The following is a 22,063-nucleotide window of genomic DNA, read 5'->3' as shown; positions in this document are numbered from 1 at the left end:
AAAAAACCCCGCCGTCGGTAGTCTCAGCTGTAATTTTAAAACTGCAGTTTTTTTTTGGCTGTGGAATTCTCCTGATAGCAAGCAGATGGGAGTGTATCATGGTACATTTTTGTAGGCATGAGCTCAGCTTCCATCTGTATATTGACGATACCTAGGCTGTAGAAGACTCAATCTCTTTGGAGTAGGGTCTTGTACAATCTTGGTGTTACCAGCATACTGATGAAAGATGACTAGGGAAATGTGGCACCTTAGCAGCGAGTTTAAAACTGTGTGAGCGGCAGGTTTTTTTTCTGTGTTTCCACAAGGCCAGAATGTAGGAACAAGCATAGGCCTTCATCCTTGCAAGCCTGTTCTGCCATTCAGTTCGATCATTACTGATCCGTATCTTAACTCCAGCTACTCGGCTTGATTCCATAATATCTTATCCCAAAAAAATCTGTAATTCAGTTTTGAAATTAACATTGACCTAATTGTCAATAGTATTGACAATTACTTTAAGGTTTAATGTCAATTACATTGTTAAACAGGTGAAGGGCATTGGAACACCTGTTGAAGGAACCTTGGTGAGTTGTTGTAGCGCAAATTGTAGATGGTACACACTACAGCCACTGTGTATTGGTGGTGGATGGGGTGCCAAACTGGTATGCTGCTTTGTCCTGGATGGCGTCAAGCTTCTTGAAGGTTGTTGAAGCTGCATTCATCCAGGCAAGTGGACAATATTCCATTGCACTCTGACCTGTGCCTTGTAGATGATGGACAGGCTTTGGGGATTCAGGAGATGAGTTACTCACTGCAGGATTCCGAGACTCTGACCTGCTCTTGTAGCCACAGTATTATATGGCTAGTCCAGTTGAGTTTCTGGTCAACACTAATCCCCAGGATGAATGCCATTGAATGTCATGGGGAATTGGTTAAATTCTCTCTTGTTGGAGATGGTCATTGCCTGTCACTTGTATGGCACGAATGTTACATGCCACTTATCAGCCTAGGCCTGAATGTTGTCCAGGTCTTGGTGGAAATGAATATGGACTGCTTAAGTATTTGAGGAGTTGCGAATGCAGCTAAACATTGTGTAATCGTGCAATCATCAGCGAACATCCCCATTTCTGACTGAATGATAGAGGCAAGGCCATTGAAGCAGCTGAAGATGGTTGGGCCTAGGAACTTCTGCAGAGATGTCCTGGGACTGAGATGATTGACCTCCAACAACGACAACCATCTTCCTTTGTTTAGATATGACCCCAACCAGTGGAGAGTTTTCCCCCGATTCCCATTGGCTCCAGTTTTGCCTGGGCTCCTTGATACCACAGTCAGTCAAATGCTGCTTTGATGTCAAGGGCAGTCACTCTGACTGAAACTCTTGATTTCAGCTCTTTTTTCCACGCTTGGACTAAGGCTGTAATGAGGCCAGGAGTTGAGTGGCCCTGGCAGAACCCGAACAGAGCGTCAACGAACAAGTTGTTGCTGAGTAAGGGCTACTTGATAGCCCTTCCATTTCTTTACTGATGATCAAGAGTAGACTGATGGGACGCTAATTGGCCATGTTGGATCTGTGCTGCTTTTTGTGGACAGGACATATCTGGGCAATTTTCCACCTTGCCAGGTAGATACCAGTGTTGTAGCTGTACAGGAACAGCTTGACTAGAGGCACATCTAGTTCTGGAACACAATCTTTAGTACTATTATTGGAATGTTGTCAGGTCCCATAGCCTTTGCAATATCCGTTCCTTGATATCACATGGAGTGAATCGAGTTGGATGAAGGGTCTGTGTTGGTGCAGACCTTGGGGAGACCAAGATGGATCATTTACTGGGTACTTTTTGGTTGAAGCTGATTGTAAATGCTTCAGCCTTATCTTTTGCACTGTTGTACTGGGCTCCCTCATCATTGAGGATGAGGATATTTGTGGAACCTCCTCCTCCATTAAGTTGTTTAATCATCCACCACCATTCACGACTGGATGTGGCAGGACTGCAGAGTGTAGATCTGATCTGTTGGTTGAGGGATCGCTTACTTTGTCTATCTCATGCTGCTTCCGCTGTTTGGCATGCAAATAGTCCTGAGTTGTAGCTTCACCAGGTTGACACTTCATTTTTAGATTTGCCTGGTGCTGTGCCTGACACACCCTCCTGGACTCTTTATTGAACCAGGGTTGATCCCACAGCGGTAATGGTGGATTGGGGGATATACCGTGCCATGAGATTACAGATTGTGGTCGAATACAGTTCTGCTACTGCTTATGGCCCACAGCACCTCTTGGATGCCAGGTTTTGAGTTGCTGGGTCTGTTCAAAATCATTTAGTACGGTGGTAGTAACACACAACACATTGGAGAGTATCCTCAATGTGAAGACGGGACTTCGTGTCCACAAGGACTGTGCGGTGTCCTTTCCTATCGATACTGTCATGGACAGATGCATCTGCGACGGGTAGATTGGAGAGGATGAGGTCAGGTAGGTTTTTCTCTCTTGTTGGCTCCCTCAGCACCTTCCACTATGCCCCCTAGTTCTAGAATCGCCAACCTGAGCAAATAATTTCTCTTTTTCTACCCTATCTGTTCCCTATAACATCTTGAAAATTCAATTCAACATGTCTGCTATTTCTTTATTTTCATCGGCTTTCACCATTTTCAGTTTTCAAGGGATCTGCATCTCTCCTGACTACCCTCTTTTCATTCATAATATAATTGTGAACATTGTTTTGTGTTGATTTTGATTTCCCTTACCTCTTCAGTTGTCCATGATAATTTTTTTTAATGAAGTAGAACTCTTGCTTCTTAGGGGTATTAATTGGTTTTGCATCACATTAAATCCTTTTTTGAACATTTCCTACTGATCTTCTGTCACATTACTCATTAACAGATTTGCCCAGTTTACTCTGGACAGTCTGTCAAATTCCATTGAAGCCAGCATTATTTATACCTAAAGTTTAAGGAGATCCTTGTTTACTTCAATCAGAATTTTCTTCCATTTTTGAACTAGAGTGGTCACTGCACTAAACACAGAAAAACACACACAAAAAAATTATTTCATAAGTAACAAGTGAAGAGGGCACTCAGAACACATACCTCCGCCTAGCTGTGTTAACTCAACGTTCGCCTAGCTGTGTTAACTCAACGTTATTACAATTACACAGCTCTTCCTTGAGGCTATTGCCTGCCTGATTGATGCTCTGGAACTACAAAGCTGGAAGAAAATCTTTTTATTAATAGTTTTCACCTCACTGAGGAGACCAAATCACATTCAACAACCTGCTCTGAAAACTGTGCCTACGTTTTGACAGCTGTGATAGATTCCACCACAGAAACTGAGACAATCCACAACATTCTAAATCAAACAATCCACAGCAATCTTTAAATAAGTCAATTCACCTTATCTCCCAATGTTAATGGGAGTCCTTTAAAAAAAATTCCAGGACCCGCATCTGCATCTACACTAAAAACTAATAATTCTTTCTTGGCCTTTGCCCTAAGTGTATGCCAAGTTTCGTTGAAATCCATCCATTACTTTTTGAGATGTATTGTTTAGAGACAAACAGACAAACAAACATGGCCAAAAACTTTACCTCTGCCCACCTTTGATGGTGAAGGTAAAAGCTTAGAGCATCAGTTAACTGCCGAGCTCAGGGAATTGCAAGTTAGCTTTTAGCATCAAACTAAGTTTCAGGTTTTTGAGACTTGAGGGGAAAATGGGGTACAGCAAGAGGAAGTGATGGAATAAGTTTTTTGAGGGCACCGTGAGGTGATACAGCACATTTTTGGTTTGGGAGGCTTGAGAGTGGGAAGTTCAGAGGAGCAATGAATGCCGTTGTCTTGACAAAATCGAGTAGGAAAGATTGTGATGGGCACAGGAGGCTGGAGGGGAGAGAAGGATCACAGATCAGATGGTGTGCCTTACCTTGCATTCTGTCCAGGCGGAAGAGGTATTAGAGCTGAGAAGCAGTATTTGAGTTGTGGATAGGACTTTGTGTTACAGAGAGATGAATTTTGCAGAGGAAATCAGAAATGTTTAGTACTGTTACCCCTAGCTTGTGAAACTGGCACAACATTGATCAGAAGTGAGGTTTTATCATACAACATTGTTAAAAGCTGTGTTGTTTTGACATTATACTTATTAAAAAATTAAGTTTGTAGCTACATTTTGAAAGCCAGTTTTCCAAAATTTACCCCTTCTTGCTTTAAATGTGAGTTTTACAATTGCAATGAGTGCTGACATCCTGCTGAGTGAGCATCTTGATTGGAATTGCTTCAACAATGTGTCAATTTTCCTGAATCTATAGCTGCTGTCTTCTGCAAACCATTCTCTGAGCAAACAGATCACACAAAAGCCCAGAGACATTGACCACCAAGCCAGGATCAACATACCAATCAGCTGGTCGATATTCTGTACTAATTTGCTGACTGCACACCAGCATTGTAATCTTACTTTGCACAACTTCAGTCCACACAGATGCCACCTGTATTTTTCCAGGGTCCTAGACTGCAAAGCTGACAAACGGTGGTGGTTGTTTTGAAAGTGTATTTTGCATTTTTGCTTGTGGCCCCATGATCTGCTGAATTGTATCTGTGGAATTATACGCACCTAATGCAGTGGCATTCTGCGGTGTTGACATGCTGCCGCACTGGCCAGTTGACTGTGTACTTTAGCAGTGCTTATATTATTGTGCCTTGGGCGCAACCACGTCTTCTCTAAAAAAAAAATTATTTCAAAAATGCCAATACTGCAATGCTTTCAGCATTTGACATTAATCTATCTATTGAGGGAATGAATAGAATGTTTTTTGCTCTGGTATATGAAAATTATTTTTTAAAAGTCTTGACATGCACAGTCCACTCAGTTTTTTAAGATTTAGTCTTTTGTGGAATGCTTCCGGCATCTCGGTGAGATAAATACAGTAATACCCATGGAATCCGTTGATCAGTAACTCTTACAGCAATAACAGCTTAGCCTCTATTAGTAACTTTACCGTAGTAAGTTGTCCCAAGGCACTTCACAGAAACATTATCTAACGATATTTGGCACCAAACCACAAGATACAAGGACAGTTAACCAATAGCTTGGCCAAAGAGGTGGGTTTTAAGGACTGTCTAGAAAGAGGAGAGTGGTAGAGATTCAGAGAGGTTTAGGAAGGAAGCTCAAGGGCTTAGGGCCTAGGCAGGTGAAGGCATGACCACCAGTGGTGGAGCGATGAAACTCAAGGATGCACAAGAGACCAGAGTTGGAGAGCTCGGAGTTTCAGAAATAGAGGAGATTGCATAGATGGGCAGGAGTGTGGCCATGAAGAGATTTGAAAACAAGGATGATAATTTTAAAATGTAGGCGTTTCCAATCTGGGAGCCAATGTAGAGCAGTGAGCACAGGGATCATGGGTGAAATTGGCACCACTTAGGATGTGGGTAGCATAATTTTGGATGAACTCAAGTTTATGGAGGGTGCAGTATGTGAGGCTGGTCAGGAGAGTATTTGAATAGCTGAGTCTAGAGGTAACAAAGGCTTGGTTGACAGTTTCAACAGCAGATGAGCTAAGGTAGGAATGGGAGCCAGTGATGGAAGGTGGAAGCAGGAGGTCTTGGTGATGGAGAGGATATGGAGTCAGAAGCTCAGCTCAGAGTCAAGTAGGGCAGCAAGTTATGAATGTCTGGTTCAGCCTCATACTGGCCAGGGAGCTGGATGGAATCATTGGCCAGTGAAGTAAGTTTGTGACAGGAAATTAAGACAATAGCTTTGGTCTTCAAAATATTTGGACAGGGGTGAAATTAGTTTCAATTAGTTGAAGGAAATTTTTGCTCATCCAGTGCTGGATGCTGTATAAGCTGCATAGCAAATCACACTGTGGGAGGTCAAGAGAGATGATGGTGAGGTAAATTTGGGTGTCATCATAGACATGTGGAACCTCACTCTGTTTTTGGATGATATCAGTGAGGGGCAGCAGACACATAAGAAATAGAATGGGACCAAGGAAATCATTGCGCTCAGAAGTTTCTCTGTTTCTTGTTGCCCCAGTAAATCCTAGTCTTTCCTAAAGTTTTCTTGCTGGAGTTGCAGAAGTGCCAGCAGCCTTCGAACTTGCCTGTGTAGGCCCTTCCTCATACATGAGTCCATATAGTGGCACTGGGCACTTAACTGTGCAGGATCTGCTCACTAAACCCCAACCACACTTGATATTCCCACATGAGCTTGGGCTTCCAGGATAAGGACCAGGAATGAAAACCCTGACTGATATTTTTTTCATTTTATAGTAAACTAACTGGTGGTTATCTGCAAACTCAAAAAAAAGGTATAGATCAAACATATATGGCTTTTTATTGCACTATAATTAGCCCATGTCTTTACACACAGCTATTTGGAGACTAGTTAGAGGTCTTGTAAGAATCAGTAACCACAGAAATAGCGAAGGTTCATTCAGATCACAATTTCATAATTATCAGTTCCTTTTAGCAGTAAAATTGTTATTTCCTTATAAAATGGTTGTCACACTCAGTACAAGCATGAGGATAATGGATATTATGGACTGTAAGAACATTTTTTGAAAGAGGCCACAAACTCTGTTAAGATGGCTGCAACTTAACATGTGACTATGGGCATTTAAACTGTGGTCAGCATTCAATTCTATGGCCAATATTTAGTTAAACATGAACCTGAATTAAGGGCACTTGGCAGCCATCTGTGAACTTTGCGTATTTCATTGTGTAAGGATGAACCAGTGTTTGAGGAATATGGGATCTCTAGACTGTTGGTCTCCGAGTGCCATATTGAACAAAGGAGAGTATGTGAGCTCAGTTGGGGTGGATGTAAGAGTGAATGACCATTGTCTACTGCCATCGTATTATGGTGGTCTGGGCCCCAGAAGTGTTAGCCCTGCAGCCATGTAACTGAAACTAACTTTCAGGGACTGCAGTTTAAAATACCCTTAATAAAGCAATTCCAGGAGAAAAACATCTGAAACACCATAAACATCTGAAACATCTGCAATTGCTGAACCATCAAGGCTGAAAGTCTTCTAATGCAGCCAACGTACTGTACTTGTTCCAGCTTCCAAGTCCACCCGAGAACCTACAAGAGGCTTCATGAGAATCCTTTGTTTCTAAAAGGCATTCACTCCAACTGAATTATCAACTCAACTAAGAAGACAGCAGGCCTACATTGACATGGAGTTTGAGTTATAAATTCCATTTTTATAATTACGGCTTTAACTTCATCTGGATCTTGTCTTTACATGCGTGACAGTGTGATTGAGACATGCGTTTTAAACATCTGGGGCAACTGTGTGATGATAAATAACCCGCTTTATTTTTAAAATCACCAAAAATCGTGCCACAGGAATTTATTTTAAATTAGGAAAAGGAATACAACTCAGTACATACAAACATCCTGATTATAGACTGGAAGGGACCTTTCAAATTCTGTCCGTAACACATTTTTCAGCTTGTTGCTCAGAATTACAATTAACAGTGTAATCTTGCTTGTGTGACTCAAAGCTCAATATCTTGGCATTCCTTTTATCATTCTTAGCTCAGGCTTGTTGCTGATAATCTGTTGAGATTGCAGAAATGGAGGTTTGACAGTGACAGTTATACTATAGTATTGACCCAAGATGTTGCTGTGTGTGAATAATGCGAGACTTGAACTCTGCAGATCTATGATCTGAATAAATTCCTAACAATTGGAATGATTGCAGAGGACAGGGATTTATGCAGTGCTGTTTGTAAGCAATTCCAGTACTGCCTAGATCTGTCACTCAATGCAAAGTGGAAGGACAACTATGGAATAAGCAATAAATTGCAGAAAAATACAGATCAATAATGATGCCAGACCAGTATAAGTGATAGTAAAAGAAAAAGGATAGGTATGACATAAAGTCACTGCTGCATTCAACTACTACACTGTTTCCTAGTTAGTATACAACAGTTCCTAATGCTGCAGATGTTTTTTTTTAAACCTTGTATCAGAGGGCACATCCCTCTCCCCATTGTTGCACTGCTTTGAGATTCTATGCTTCTGGTTCCTCCACTTGGGTGTAGTGGCAGAGCTGCGGCATTAGTGCCTTCAAAGTCAGCAGCTGCAGAAAAGAACAGGAGAAGATTTTGAGATGCTTCTGAAAGACTTAATAAATGTGCATTTTTTCCTTCCCTTACTGGCTACTGTATTTGATTTTACCATTTACACTGGATCAGTGAGCTATCCATGATCTCAAGGATTCAAGCATGCAAAGTAGGATCATTTTTGGACTCCATTATCTCTCTGTTTGTTAAACATTTAGACATCTGAACAAATGTGAATAAGTTAAATTAGGTGTTATTTTAATCTCCGGGATTGTGAGGAAAGCTGGCAAATCATTTTTGTAGCAGAGGAATAAAACATTTTTTTTGTACTTAACTTGGGACTAAAGTGATCGGTCCACTAAGTAATGTAGGTGCTTTGGCTGCATTTATGGCCACCAATTGGAAAATTGTTGAATGTGCCACATCCTTAACACTCTAAGTAAAGCAGTTTCTCTTAAATTTATTAGTGACCATCATATTTATGACACCTAGGGCCAGATTTTCGGGGCCATGGCATTTGGACATTAGGAGTTGTCTTCCAGTTATGATCTTACTGAACAGCAAGAACAGGCCTTAGGGTTAAATGGCTTACTGCTGTTCCTATAAAACGTCAGTATGGCTAAAATTAAAATCTGGAAGTGTTGGAGATCTGAAATATGTGGAAGTTGCAACATGGAAACAGGCAATTTGACCCAGCCTGTCTATATTGACCTATGGTTTCCCACCCCCGGTTCCCAGATCTCTTCAACCTCATTTCTTTTATCCATCTATCTAATCTTTCATGGGATGTGGCCAGCATTTTGTTGCCCGTCCCTAATTGCCCTTGAACTGAGTGGCTTGTTAGGCCAATTTTGAGGATAGTTTCAACCACATCACTGTGGATCTGGAATCGCATGTAGGCCAGATCAGGTAAGGACAGCAGATTTCTATCCCTAAATGACATTAGTGAACCAGGTGGGTTTTTGCAACAATTGATGATAGATTCATGGTCACCATCACTGAAACTAGCTTTATAATTGCAGATTTTATTAACTGAATTTAAATTCCACCGGCTGGATTTGAACCCATGTCCTCAGAGCACTAGCTGTGCACTATATTGTTCTAGCAATAGAAAAGCTCCCAAATATTTTCTCATACCAAGCAGCATCCTAGTGAAGTAAAAACAGGAAATACTTAAAAACTGCCAGCAACTGAACAAAAAATGGCATGTTAACATTTCTGGGAAAGATCCTTTGTTCAAACTGAAATGGGAGCACAGGGCTGTTTACGGTATTAAGTAAAACCAAAAGCAGAGTGGAGAAGAGCAGGTAATGGTGAAAAATACAACAATGATGCCTGCAATTATACAGTTTACAGGTAACCTGCAAGCAAGGATTACTAAACCGAGAAACATATAACACGGATACAATTGACAACAAAATTGTGAACTTTTTTCTTCTAATTTATTGATTCATGGGCTGTGGACATTGCTAGCGAGGCCAACAGTTTCAGACTATCCCTGAATGCCCTTTGAGAAGGTAATATTGAACCACCCCAGTCCATATGGTGTAGGAAACTTTCACAGTGCTGTAGGAATCAGCTCAGCGATGATGAAAAGATTCTCCCTCCACAGATACAGTAGATTATATGCAAAAACCAAGGAGGATAATTTCACTAATTGACAACTTGCAACAAAATTGTAAACACCGGTATAAAGAAGACATTTACAGTCTCATTATAAATAGCAAATTACGGCAAATTTTGAAAAGAATTGTCAATTCCAGGAATATTCCTGTAAATCAAAGAAAGTTTACTAGCAGTTTGATAAATCCTGCAGGAACATTGCTACCAATGCTTTGGACACCAGTAGCAGCTCAGTCTCTGCAGAGTTTCTTATTAATATCTGTCGCTAAAAAATAAGTACTGGAAAAATAGGGAATTCAAAGGGGTGAAACTCTCTCGAGTAATGGATATGTGGAAATGCGCAAGTATATTTTTTTGGGAGTGAGGGAGAAGACTTGCTGCCTTTTTGCAATTTCCATCTCCCAGAGCTGCAGTGTTGTCGCTCAGGAAAGTGGCCCAGTCACTGTATGCACTTCCCTGTCAGTGGCATCTCCAGAGCAACTTCACCGAGCAACAAACCTGATACCACAGCTATTAGACTAAATTGAATCAGGGAAGGCGGCTCAGAAATGACAAAATGTGTTATGCAAAATATGAGTGCGCTGATGAAATTTAATTCAGACATGTGCAAGGTGCCGACCGCAGAAAGAGAAAAAAGAGACTGGATCACCCAACGCAGATCATCAGTCAACAAAACCAACAGACTGTTGAACAATACTTTTAAGGTGATTAGCAAAAGAACCTGAGACAATATGAGGAAGATATTTTTTAAGCAGTGAGTTCTGGAATGTTCTGGAATATACTACCTGAAAAGATGGTAGAAGCAGATTCAATATTAACTTTTGTAAAGGAATTGAATAGTTTAAGGAAAAGAATTCATAGGGATATCGGGAAGGTTTAGGGGAGTGTGACTAATTTGGAATGCTCTTTTGAAGGGCCGGCACAAGGACAGTGGGCTGCCTACTGCGCTGTAGCATTCAATGATTCTATGAAATTGCCAAACAGTAGAGTAAAAGTCAAAGGAGGATATAACTAAACTATACAATGCTCTAGTCACACTGCACCCCGCATACTGTATCTAATTCTGGTCACTGAGATACAAGGGAGCCATTGAAGTAGACCGTGCAGAGAAGAACCACGAGGCTGATTGCTACGTCAGAGGTCTGAATTACGAAGGAAGATTGGATAAAGTTGGGCCTTTCAACTTGAAAAGAAGATAATTGAGAAGCCATTTTGTAGCGAGATCTGTAAGATTGATAATGGTGTGGACAAGGTAAGTCTGAGAAATGACTTCAAAGTGCATTACAATTGTAGGACAAGAGGACAAATTTAGGATTGATATCAGGAAGTTGTTCTTCACAATGTAACTATGTTTGGAATGGACTCACGGATAGATTAGTGGAAGCACAAACCCTGAATTTACATAAAACCCAATTGGACGCTGCAATATGAAGACTTCAGGCTGTCTCTGGAGGGATGGATTAAGATGGTCCGAATCACCTTCCTCTTGTGTAATTACCTTGCAATCTTATGAAGTTTTATTTTAAAGGTAACAACTATACTTGCATATAGACGTTTGCATACAGATTTTTGGGGAATATTTTGAATAAAAATGACTTTCCCTTTTAAACTATTTGCCAATATTCTGTATGCTGTCAAAAGTACGAGTAATTAATTTTGCACATGACGGATGTTCTGCTGCGAGTCTGTATAGTTGTACTTTTTAAAGAATAGGTGGAACCCCTCCCAGTATTTGGCATTCACAGTAATTACTTATATTCACTAGCAGATGAAGATATGTCTTTTTAAAGGTTTAAAGGTTCCAGGGTCTTGACTGCAGCTTGTGTCTCTGCTGCAGTAACCCAGTTAAGTTTCGACCATCTTCTGAAAGGAAACTTGTTGCTACTTTCAGCAGTGACTGTGTACTTTCAAGTCCTGGACACATGATATATTTTTTATCCATTCATGAGATGTGGGTGTTATTGGCATGGCAGACATTGGCCATCCCTAATAGCCCTTGAGAAGATGGTGGTGAGCCACTGCAATCCATGTAGTGCAAGATTTTGACAAAATGACGATGAAGGAACAGTAACATGTTTCCAAGTTAGGATGGCATATAACTCGGAGGAGAGCTTGTAGTTGTGGTGTTCCTATATGCCTCCTGCCATTGTCTTTCTAGGTGGTAGAGATTGAGGACTTGGAAGCTGCTGTTGCAGATGCCTTGGAAAGTTATGGCAGTGGGTACACATTGCAGCATTGTGTGCCCCTAGTAGAGGGAGTGAGTATTTCAGGTGAGGTGCTGATCAAGTGGGCTGCTTTCTCCTGAATGGTATCAAGCTTCTTCAGTGTTTTTGGAGCTGCACTCAGGCAAGTGGAGAGTATTCCATCACACTTCTGACTTGTACCTTGCAGGCAGTTGAAAGGTTTTGGGGAGTCAGGAGTTGAGTCACTTGCCACAAAATGCCGAACCTCTGACCCGCTGCTGTAGCCATAGTATTTATGTGGCTGGCCCAATTAAGTTTTTGGACAATGGTGACACAGCCCACTTCCCACCTCCAGAATGTTGGTGGGGGACTTGATGATGGTAATGCCACTGAACATCATGGGAGGGTGGGTAGACTCTTTCTTCTTAGAAATGGTCAATGCCTGGCACTTGTATGGCATGAATGTTATTTATGAGCTGTGCCCTGGGTGTTGTCAGAGTCTTACTGCATGGATTATATGATTAGCTGAGGAATTGAAAATGGGACTAAACATTGCAATCATCAGCAAACATCCTCACTTCTGACCTTTATTATGGAGGTAAAGCTGCTGAAGATGGTTGAGGCGAGGACACTGACCTGGGAAACCCCTGCAACAATGCTCTAAAGCTGATATAATTGGCCTCCAACAACCACAAACTTCTTCCTTTGTGCTAGCTTTTGCTGTTTCCAGAGTACTCAACTGTTTCTTAGTGTCACATGGAATGAATTTAAATGGCTGAATACTGGCACCTGTGATGATGCAGTCCTCAGGTGTAGGCCAAAATGGATCATCCACTCGGCACTTCTGGCTGAAGACATACATGGCCATTGCAACCTTGCCTCGCATTCGTGTGCTGGAATCCACTAACATTGAGCATGGAGTTGTTCCTGGAGCCACCACCTTCTGTTTGTAGTTTAATGGTCCACCACCATTCATGACTCGACATGGCAGGCATCATATCTATTGATTGTGGGACTGCTTAGCTCTACTTTTGGAAGCATGCTGCCTTCACTGTTTAGCACATGTGTAGTCTGTTATAGCTCCACAGGTTTTCAGGTACGCCTGATGCTGCTCTTGGCATGTTCTTCTGCACTCCTCATTGAGCCAGGATTGCTCCCCTGGCTCGGTGGCTATCTGACCACGACAGATTGTGGTGGAATGCAATTCTACCGCTGCTGTTGGCCCACAGCACCTCATAGATACCTAGTTTTGAGCTACTCCATCTCATGTGAATCTGTCCCAACTAGCATGGTGGAAGTACTACACAACACCAAGGAAGGTGTCCTCATTGTGAAGACAGGGCTTTGTCTCCTCAAGGACTATGTGATGGTCATCCCTATCAATGCCATCATGTGTAGATGCAACTGTGACAGGTAAATTGGTGAGGATGAGATGAAGTTGGTTCTTTCCTTAGGTTGGTTCTTCACTCAAGTTGGTTCTGTCACTGCTGCAGGTCCAGTCTGGCAGCTATGTCCTGTCAGTAATGATGCTATCAAGCTATTCTTCTTTATGGATATTGAACTCCCCACCCAGAATACATTCTGTGCCTTGCTGCCCTCAGTGTTCTTCCAAGCCATACTCAACCATGATACAGTACTGATTCATCAGCTGAAGGAAGTGGTAATCAACAGGTTTTTTTGCCCATGTTTGACCTGATGCCATGAGACTTTATGGGGTCTGGTGGGACAGAACATATCTAGCGATTCTGATAGAAGAGCTTGGATGTGTGACTAGTCTGTGGGACAGCTTTCCCAAGTTTGGCGCAAGCTCCTCGATGTTAATGAGGAGGCTTTTGCTGGGTAACTGGGCTGAGTGTGCTTCAGTTGTGTCCAAATGCCTAGGTTGATGCATATACTTTCTTGCAGCAGTTTTAAAGGATTGAGTGGCTTACTAGACCATTTCAGAGGCAGTTGAGAGTCAGCTAGATTGCTGTGGGTTTGGAGTGAGGATAGTGGATTTCCATTAAGTTTTTATGGCAGTCTGATAACCACTGTGCTACCAAACCCTGCAACGAATACTTTAAACTCAACACCAGTTGGATGTTGAACTGCTTTAGCAAATCAGTTGTATTGCAATGCGCTGCCTGACACACTGAAGCTGCCCAGCATGTTCATGAGGCAGTGAAGGGAGATATGAATGTTAGTTTTCCCTCAAGTTTCAGACCTTTCATGATGTCTCAGCCACAACCAACTCAACCTGTGCTTGTAGGTATGCTGTTGATGATGCCATTGATCATGAAGAATCATAGGAGCAGGCGGAGACTATTCAGCCCATCAAACCTGTTCTACCATTCAGTTAGCTCTTGGTTGATCTATACCTTAACTCCATTTAATTTGCTCGTCACTTCTTAATGCACTTACCTGATAAAATCTGTTAATTTCACTATTGAATCAATGGCACGACTTGCTGTGTAAAAATACCCTTGGGCGAGTGCTTACAAAAACGTTATGCTCTGGATGCAGTGGAGAGCATGGAGAGCAAAGTTGTTGGGTGGGGATGACAGCTTGGAACAGTTCTGCAGAAGCCACCCAGCATTCCTTTCCAGCAAAAGCCGTTTTTGTCATGAGGCATTGTGGACTAGGTAACAAATGTGCAACAGATGCGCAGTAGGAATGGGATAATTATGGCAAGAAAATCCACAAGCACTCTTTGCACCTACACAGCTAAACAGAAAGGAGCCCTATAACAACACATACTCTCATGTACTGGAGAGTACCCATATCCATGTGAGACCCGTAGAAAAATATCAGACTTACCAATATAAAATGCTTCCTGCTTTACTTTCTTTCAGAACCTGAATTTCACCGGTTTTAGAAAGATTCTGAAGAAGCATGATAAGATGCTGGAGACAAGCCGTGGCGCTGACTGGAGAGTGGCACACGTAGAGGTGGCTCCGTTCTACACCTGCAAGAAAATCACCCAGTTAATCAGTGAAACAGAGGTAAGAGACACAGAGTATTCTACACAGTGAGATAAAATAAGGCCCAACAATCTTCTTGAAAGTGCTCGAAAGTGCTCTGTCCACAGGTATAATGCCAGGAACTCTTAATTTTTCTTTTGGACAAAATTTTTTTTTCTACCCCTCTTCCTCCCCCCTGCTAAAATATTTTCCAATCTCTGCTGAAGCAACTGACTGTTTCTAGTGCCCTTGCTTTTCAAGTGAACCTGTACACCAAGTGTTCACAAGCTCTATTGTTAAGAAACAATAGGTGTATCATTGCACTACTGGGTGTATTCCATAGGACACCCACTAATGGGAAAGATATAGAGGAGCAAATTTGCAGGAAAACTATAAAGATGTGCAAGAACAAAAGAGTAGTGAAAATGGGGACTTTCATTATCCTATCATAGATTGCATAGTAATAGTGTAAAGGGCAGAGGGGGAAAAGAGTTTCTGAAGTGTGCTCAGGAGACTTTTCTTGATTAGTATGCTTTGGCTCTGAAGAATGAGGCGAATCAAGCATCATGGGGGAAGATTTTGAGGACAATGATCATAATATCAGAAGGTTTAGGTTAGCTATGGAGCAATCTAGAGTAGGAATCCTTAATTTGAGGGAGGGCCAATTTTACTTGGTTGAGAATGGACCTGGCCCAGGTAGATTGGAGTGAAAGATTGGGAAGCAAAACTGTCTCTCCTTTAAACAGGCGATGGTTCAGGTACGGTCAAGGTACCTTCCCACGATGAGGGGGATGGAAGGCCAGCCAAAGCCAGAGCACCCTGGATGACGAAAGAGATAGAGAGTAATCTGAAGCAGAGAAAAGGGGTGTATGAAAGATGTCAGGTTGATAATGCAAGTGAGAACCAGTCTAAATATAGAAAGTCCAGAGGGGAAGTGAAAAAGGAAATCAGAGAGGCAAAGTGAGAACATGAGAAGAGACTAGCAGTTAACATAAAAGAAAAATAGAAACATAGAAAATTGGAGCAGGATTACGTCATTCGACCCTTTGAGCCTACTTCGCCATTCAATATGATCATGGCTGATCCTCTATCTCAATGCCATACTCCCGCTCTCTCCCCATTCCCCTTGATGCCTTTAGAGTCTAGAAATCTATTTCCTCCTTAAATATATTCAGTGATTTGGCCTCCACAGCCTTCTGTGGAGGAGAATTCCACAGGTTCACCACCCTCTGAGTGAAGAAGTTTCCACTCATCTCAGTCCTATATGGCCTACCCCGAATCTTGAGTCTGTGATCCCTGGTTCTAGACCCCCAGCCAGAGGAAACATCATCCCTGCATCCAATCTGTCCAGCCCTATCAGAATGTTATACATTTCAATGAGATCCCCCCTCATTTTTCTAAACTCCAGTGAATACAGGCCTTGTCGACCCAATCTCTCTTAATAGACAATCCTGCCATCCCAGGAATCAGCCTGGTGAACCTTCGCTGCACTCCCTCTATGGCAAGTATATCCTTTCTTAGGTAAGGAGACCAAAACTGCACACACTACTCCAGGTGTTGTCTCACCAAGGCCCTGTACATCTGCAGTAAGACATCCTGGCTCCTGTACTCAAATCCTCTTGCAATGAAGGCCAACATACCATTTGCCTTCGTAATTGCTTGCTGCACCTGCATGCTTGCTTTCAGTGATTGGTGTACAAGGAAACCCAGGCCCCTTTATACGCCAACATTTCACAATCTATCACCATTTAAATAATACTGTCATTCTGTTTTTCCTACAGAAGTAGATAACTTCATGCTTATCCACGTTTTACTGCATCTGCCATGTATTTGCCCATTCACTTTCTATCCTAGTGAAGAATTTTATCATGTTATGGTCACTGTTCCCCCAAAGGACCCTGCACAACCAGATTATTAATTGACCCCTTCTTATTGCACAATGCCAAATCTAGGATAGCCTGTTCCCTAGTTGGTTCCTCGACATACTGGTCTAAAAAACCATCTCATACACACTGCAGGAATTAATGTGCCACAGTATTATAGCTAATTTGGCTTGCCCAGTTTATATGTAGATTAAAGTCACCCATAATTATTGTAGCACCCTTGTTATGCGCACCTCTAATTTCTTGTTTAATGATACCCCCTACCTTACTGCGACTATTTGGAGGCTACTGGACACTCCCACCAATGTTTTCCGCCCTTGTTGCTTCTTGGCTCCACCCAGACTGATTCTCATTTAGATTATCTGAGCCAATATCCTCTCTCACTATTGTGCTAATTTCATCCTTAACTAACAACATCATCCCCACCTCCTTGTTTTTGTCTGTCCTTCCTAAATATTGAATACCCTTAGATATTCAGTTCCCAGCCTTGGTCACCCTGCAACCATGTCTCTGTAATCGCAATCATATTGTACCCGTTTACATCTATTTGTGCTATTAATTCATCTACCTTATTGCAAGTGCTCCGTGCATTCAGATACAGTGCTTTTAGACTTGTCCTTTTAACATTTTGACATTTTTTTTGTACTATGGCCCTGTTTGCTGCTAGACCTTGTTTCTTCTGCCTTCTACTTTTATTTTCAACTTTTCTGTCTTTCATTCCTACCTTTGTTTTCCTTTCTTCTGTCTCCCTGCTCAGGTCATCCCCTCTGCCACTCTAGTTTAAACCCTTCCCTACAGTACTAGTGAATACCCCTGCAAGGATATTGATTCTGGTCTCGCTGGCGGGCAACCCGTCCAGCTTGTACAGGTCCCCCCTTCCCCAGAATCGGTCCCAATGCCTCAGGAATCTAAATCCCTCCCTCCTACACCATCTCCTCAGCCACGCATTCATCTGGTCTATTCTCCTATTCCTGATCTTGCTAGCACGTGGCACTAGGAGTAATCCTGAGATTACTACCTTTGAGGTCCTGCTTTTTAATTTATTTCCTAGCTCCCTATATTCTGTTTTCAGGACCTCATCACTCTTTTTACCTAAGTTGTTGGTACTGATATGTACCACGACCTCTGGTTGTTCACCCTCCCCCTTCAGAATGTCCTGCAGCGGCTCGGTGACATCCTTGACTAGGGAGGCAACATACCATCTTAGTGTCACGTCTGCGGCCGCAGAAACGCCTATCTGTTCCCCTTATGATAGAATCCCCGAGCAGAATTGTTTTCCCATTTTTTTTCTCTCCCAGCAGTATCCAAAATGGAAAATCTGTTGGAGAGGGAGATGGACCCAGGGGACTCTTGCACTATCTGCCTAGTGCTTTTACTCTGTCTGGTGGTCACCTGTTCCCTTCCTGACTGTGCACTCTTTACCTGTGTGTGACCAGCTTACTGTACATGCTATCCATGAAGATCTCATCCTTGTGGGTGCTCCACAGTGACTCCAGCTGCAGCTCCAGCTCCGAAATGCCGATTTCAAGTAGCTGCAGCTGGAGACACTTCCTGCTCGTGTGGTCACCCTGGACACTGAAAGTGTCCCTGACTTTCCACATCGCACAGGAGGAGCATTCCACTTCCAAAAGTCTCCTCTAGACATATAAATATTAAAAAAGAGGGGTGGGGCCAAATAGGGACAAAAAGAGATCTAATCATGAAGACAGAAGGCATGGCGAGATACCAAATGAATACTTTGCATCTGTCTACTAAGGAATAAGATGCTGCCAAAGTCATACTGAAATAGGAGATAGCTGAGGTACTAGATGGGCTAAAAATTATCAAGAGGAGCTGTTAGAAAGGCTGGCTATACTTAAATTTGATAAGCCACCAGGACTGGATGGGGTGCACCTGATGATGTTGAAGGAATTAAGGAAATTGTGGAGGCACTGGCCCTAATCTGCCACTCTTCCTTAGATACAGGGGTGGTGCCAGAGGACTGGAGAATTATAAACGATACACCCTTGTTCAAAAACAGGATTTAAGGATAAACCCAGCAATTGCAAGCCAGCCAGTTTAACCTCTGGTAGGAATGCTTTTAGAAACATTAATCTGGAACAAAATTAACAGTCACTTGGACATGTGAATTAATTAAGGGAAGCTAGTATGGACCTGTTAAAGCCAAATGTGTTCCACTAACTTAATTGAGCTTTGAGTTTTTTGATGAGAGGGTTGATGAGGGTAATGCAGTTGATGTGGTGTACATGTACTTCCAAAAGGCGTTTAATAAATTGCCACATACTAGGCTTGTCAGCAAAGTTGAAGCCTATTGAATAAAAGGAACAGTGACAGCATGGATACAAAGTTGGGTAAGTGACAATAAACAGAGGGTAGTGGTGAATGGCCATTTTTCAAGCTAGAGGAAAGTACACAATGAGATTCCCCAGGAGTCAGTATTAGGATCGCTATGCAGAGTAGTATGAAGTGATCCATTTTGGTAGGAAGAACGAGGAGAGGCCATTTAAGACAAAGGGTACAAATCTCAATTAGGTGCAGGAACAGCAAGACCTAGGGTTATATGTGTACAAATCGTTGAAGGTGGCCGGGCTGGTTGAGAAAGTGGTCAAAGAGGTGTATGGAGCCCTGGGCTTGATGATAAGAGACATGGAATACAAAAGCAAGGAAGTTATGAATCTTAATGCAACACTTTTGGCCTTAATTTGAGCATTGTGTCCAGTTTTGTGAACTGCACTCCTGGAGAGTTGTGAAGGCTTTCAAGAGGGTGCAGAAAGATTTATGGAAATAGTTTCAAAGATGAAAGACTTAAGATACGTGGATAGACTGGAGATGCTAGGGTCGTTCTAGAGATGAGATGGTTGAGAGAAGATTTTATAGAAGTGTTCAAAATCGAGGGGTTGAGGGAAAGTAGATAGAAAGAAACTGTTCCCATTCACGTAACGATTGAGAACCAGAGGACAGCAATTTGAGGTGAATGGCAAAAGAACAAGGCAACATGAAGAACTTTTTTACATAGTGAGTGGTTAGGATCTGAATGTACTACCTGAGAGTGTGGTGGAGACAGATTCGATTGTGGCTTTCAAAAAGGAATTGGATAAGCACCTAAAGAGAGAAAAATTGCTGGGCAACAGGGAAAGGGTGAGAGAATAGGATTAGCTGAGTTGCTCTTGCAGATAGCCAGCATGGGCACAACAAGTTGAATGGCCTCTTCCTGAGCTGTAACCATTCTATAATTTGATGTTGAGGGAGGGAGATCATCATTGGAGTCACTGCATTAGCTACCAGGAGCACAAATATTGGCTGGAACTTGCAGAGCACACTGACACCCTTGCCATCACGACCACCTCCACCACCACCCAAACCCCTAAACCACACACAATCACAGAACTCCAACTTGCTATATATTCTTCAGTATTTATAGAAGCATGTAGCACAAAAAAGACCATTCGACCCTTCATGCTAGTGTCAACATTTTGGGAAAAACATCTCCATTTCCTACCCCGGATGATTTTTCCCCATTAATGTATCCAATTCCCTTTTTAAATTTACTAGTGAATCTGCTTCCACCACCCTTTCAAACAATGCATTACAGTTCCTAACAGCTTGCTGTGTATATAAAGAAAAAAACCCTCCCCTCTGAATTTTTTGCCAATTAAATTACACCTGTTTTCTGGGGTTGCTAGTCCCCTATCAAAGCCATTCATAATTTTGAACACCTATTAAATCTTCTACACTTAAGGAAAACACTCCCAGTGTTCAGGATGCTAATTTATTTTACCTAATTGTATTTCAGTCTATCTGGCTGTCGTTATTTCAGATATGTGACTATTTTATTTAATTAATTGAATTCATAAGCAGTACAATTTTGCATTAAATTAATGTAGTACTTAGCAGTTATAGTACTAGACCAGCAACCCAGAGGTCACCGGTTCAAATCCTACCATAGCGATTGTGAAATTGAATTGAATAAACCGGGTGATTTGCAGAATCGCAGCAGAAAAATGACCTTAATTTCAACTGTGGACAGGGCGAGTTTGATGTCACTCCGCTGCCTCACACGGTTGCTGGCCAACACAACAACTGCCCATGTCGACATCTGGCTCAGGTCCTGCTTCAAGTGACCAACTCTTAAAGTCCACTCACAGCTTAACAAGCTGCTCATTTGTAAAACAGCTGCTGATGGCAATAAATGTGGCCATTACAAAAAATAAATTTAAACATGTAATTAATATGTACCAGTTAGGAATTACTTCAGGTTTAATGACCAGTTTCCTACAATTTTTATTTGATGTGTTCTGGTAAAACTAGTTCTGATTTTTTTTTCTCTGATAGGCTCTTGTTACCGCAGAATTGGAAGGAGGTGACAGGCAGAAAGCCATGAAGAGGTTGCGAGTACCACCCCTGGGAGCTGCTCAGGTTAGTTCCAGTTGTTTCAAGTTGAGATAGCTTTCATTTCGCTCATTGTTTCTTGCTTTGAGAGATGATACTAGTGATGTAGTCAGGTGCTGTGATGTATATCTTGAATGCTTTTTCTGTCAGTGAATTTTTTTCTTTGTGTTCAAGGTGAAAGGTGCATTCGCTTGGCCCAACGGTGGCATTCACACTTGAGTCAGCAGGTTGTGGATTTATGCCCCATTCCAGGACCTGAGTCCTCACTGTAGACTGAGACTGCAGTGCAGTACTGAGGGAGTGCATTATTGTTACAGGTGACATCTCACAGATGAGCCATTAAACCAAGGCCCTCTCTGTCCCCTTGAGGCTACAACTACAACAACTTGCATTTATATAGTGCCTTTAATGTAGTAAAACATTACAAGGTGCTTCACGGGAATATTAGTAGATAAAGTTTGACTCCGAGCCATATAAGGGCAGGTGACCAAAAGCTTGCTCAAAGAGGTAGGTTTTAAGGAGAATCTTATAGGAGGTAGTGAGGTGGGAAGTGAGTAAATTCCAGGACTTAGGGCGTAGATGCTGATGGCAAGGCATCAGTAGGAATGATAGATATTGAGGCTGCACAGTAGGCCAAAATTGGAGGAATGTCGAGACCTTGGAGAGTTGGTAGAGGTTACAGAGATAGGGAGGAGGAATTTGAACATTAGGATGGCATTGTTAAATTTGAGGCATTGCCAACTGGGCGCTAATGTAGGTCGGTGATCATGGAGGTGATGTGTGAACAATTCTTGACACGAGTTAGGATAAAAGCAACAGAGTTCTTAATGAGCTCAGTTTTACAGAGAAAAGGATCAGGGAAGTCTTCCTAGTGAAACGATCAACATTTATCCCTCAACCAACACCACCAAAATAGATCAACTGGTTATTTATCTCATTACTGTTTGGGGAACATGAAACCTTGCTGTTTGCACACTAGCTAGCATATATGCTTATATAAGAATGA

The 22,063-nt window shown here is 42.1% G+C and overlaps 1 protein-coding gene across 3 annotated transcripts in view; it reads left to right on the top strand.

Annotated features, from left to right (window-relative positions):
- LOC144692526 (xenotropic and polytropic retrovirus receptor 1 homolog) overlaps window positions 1–22,063 on the top strand; it is a 337,603-nt gene that overhangs the window by 206,200 nt on the left and 109,340 nt on the right. For all 3 annotated transcript variants that reach the window (XM_078561491.1, XM_078561492.1, XM_078561493.1), the window contains exons 5-6: window positions 14,678–14,827; window positions 21,001–21,084. In XM_078561491.1, the coding sequence (XP_078417617.1) occupies window positions 14,678–14,827; window positions 21,001–21,084 (234 nt within the window). The remainder of the gene's footprint in view (window positions 1–14,677; window positions 14,828–21,000; window positions 21,085–22,063) is intronic.

The sequence above is a fragment of the Cetorhinus maximus genome, chromosome 17 (assembly GCF_964194155.1).
Source record: "Cetorhinus maximus chromosome 17, sCetMax3.hap1.1, whole genome shotgun sequence".
Taxonomy (NCBI): Eukaryota; Metazoa; Chordata; class Chondrichthyes; order Lamniformes; family Cetorhinidae; genus Cetorhinus; species Cetorhinus maximus.
Note: the sequence above shows the minus strand (reverse complement) of the source record. Positions and strands in the feature narration are given on the sequence as shown.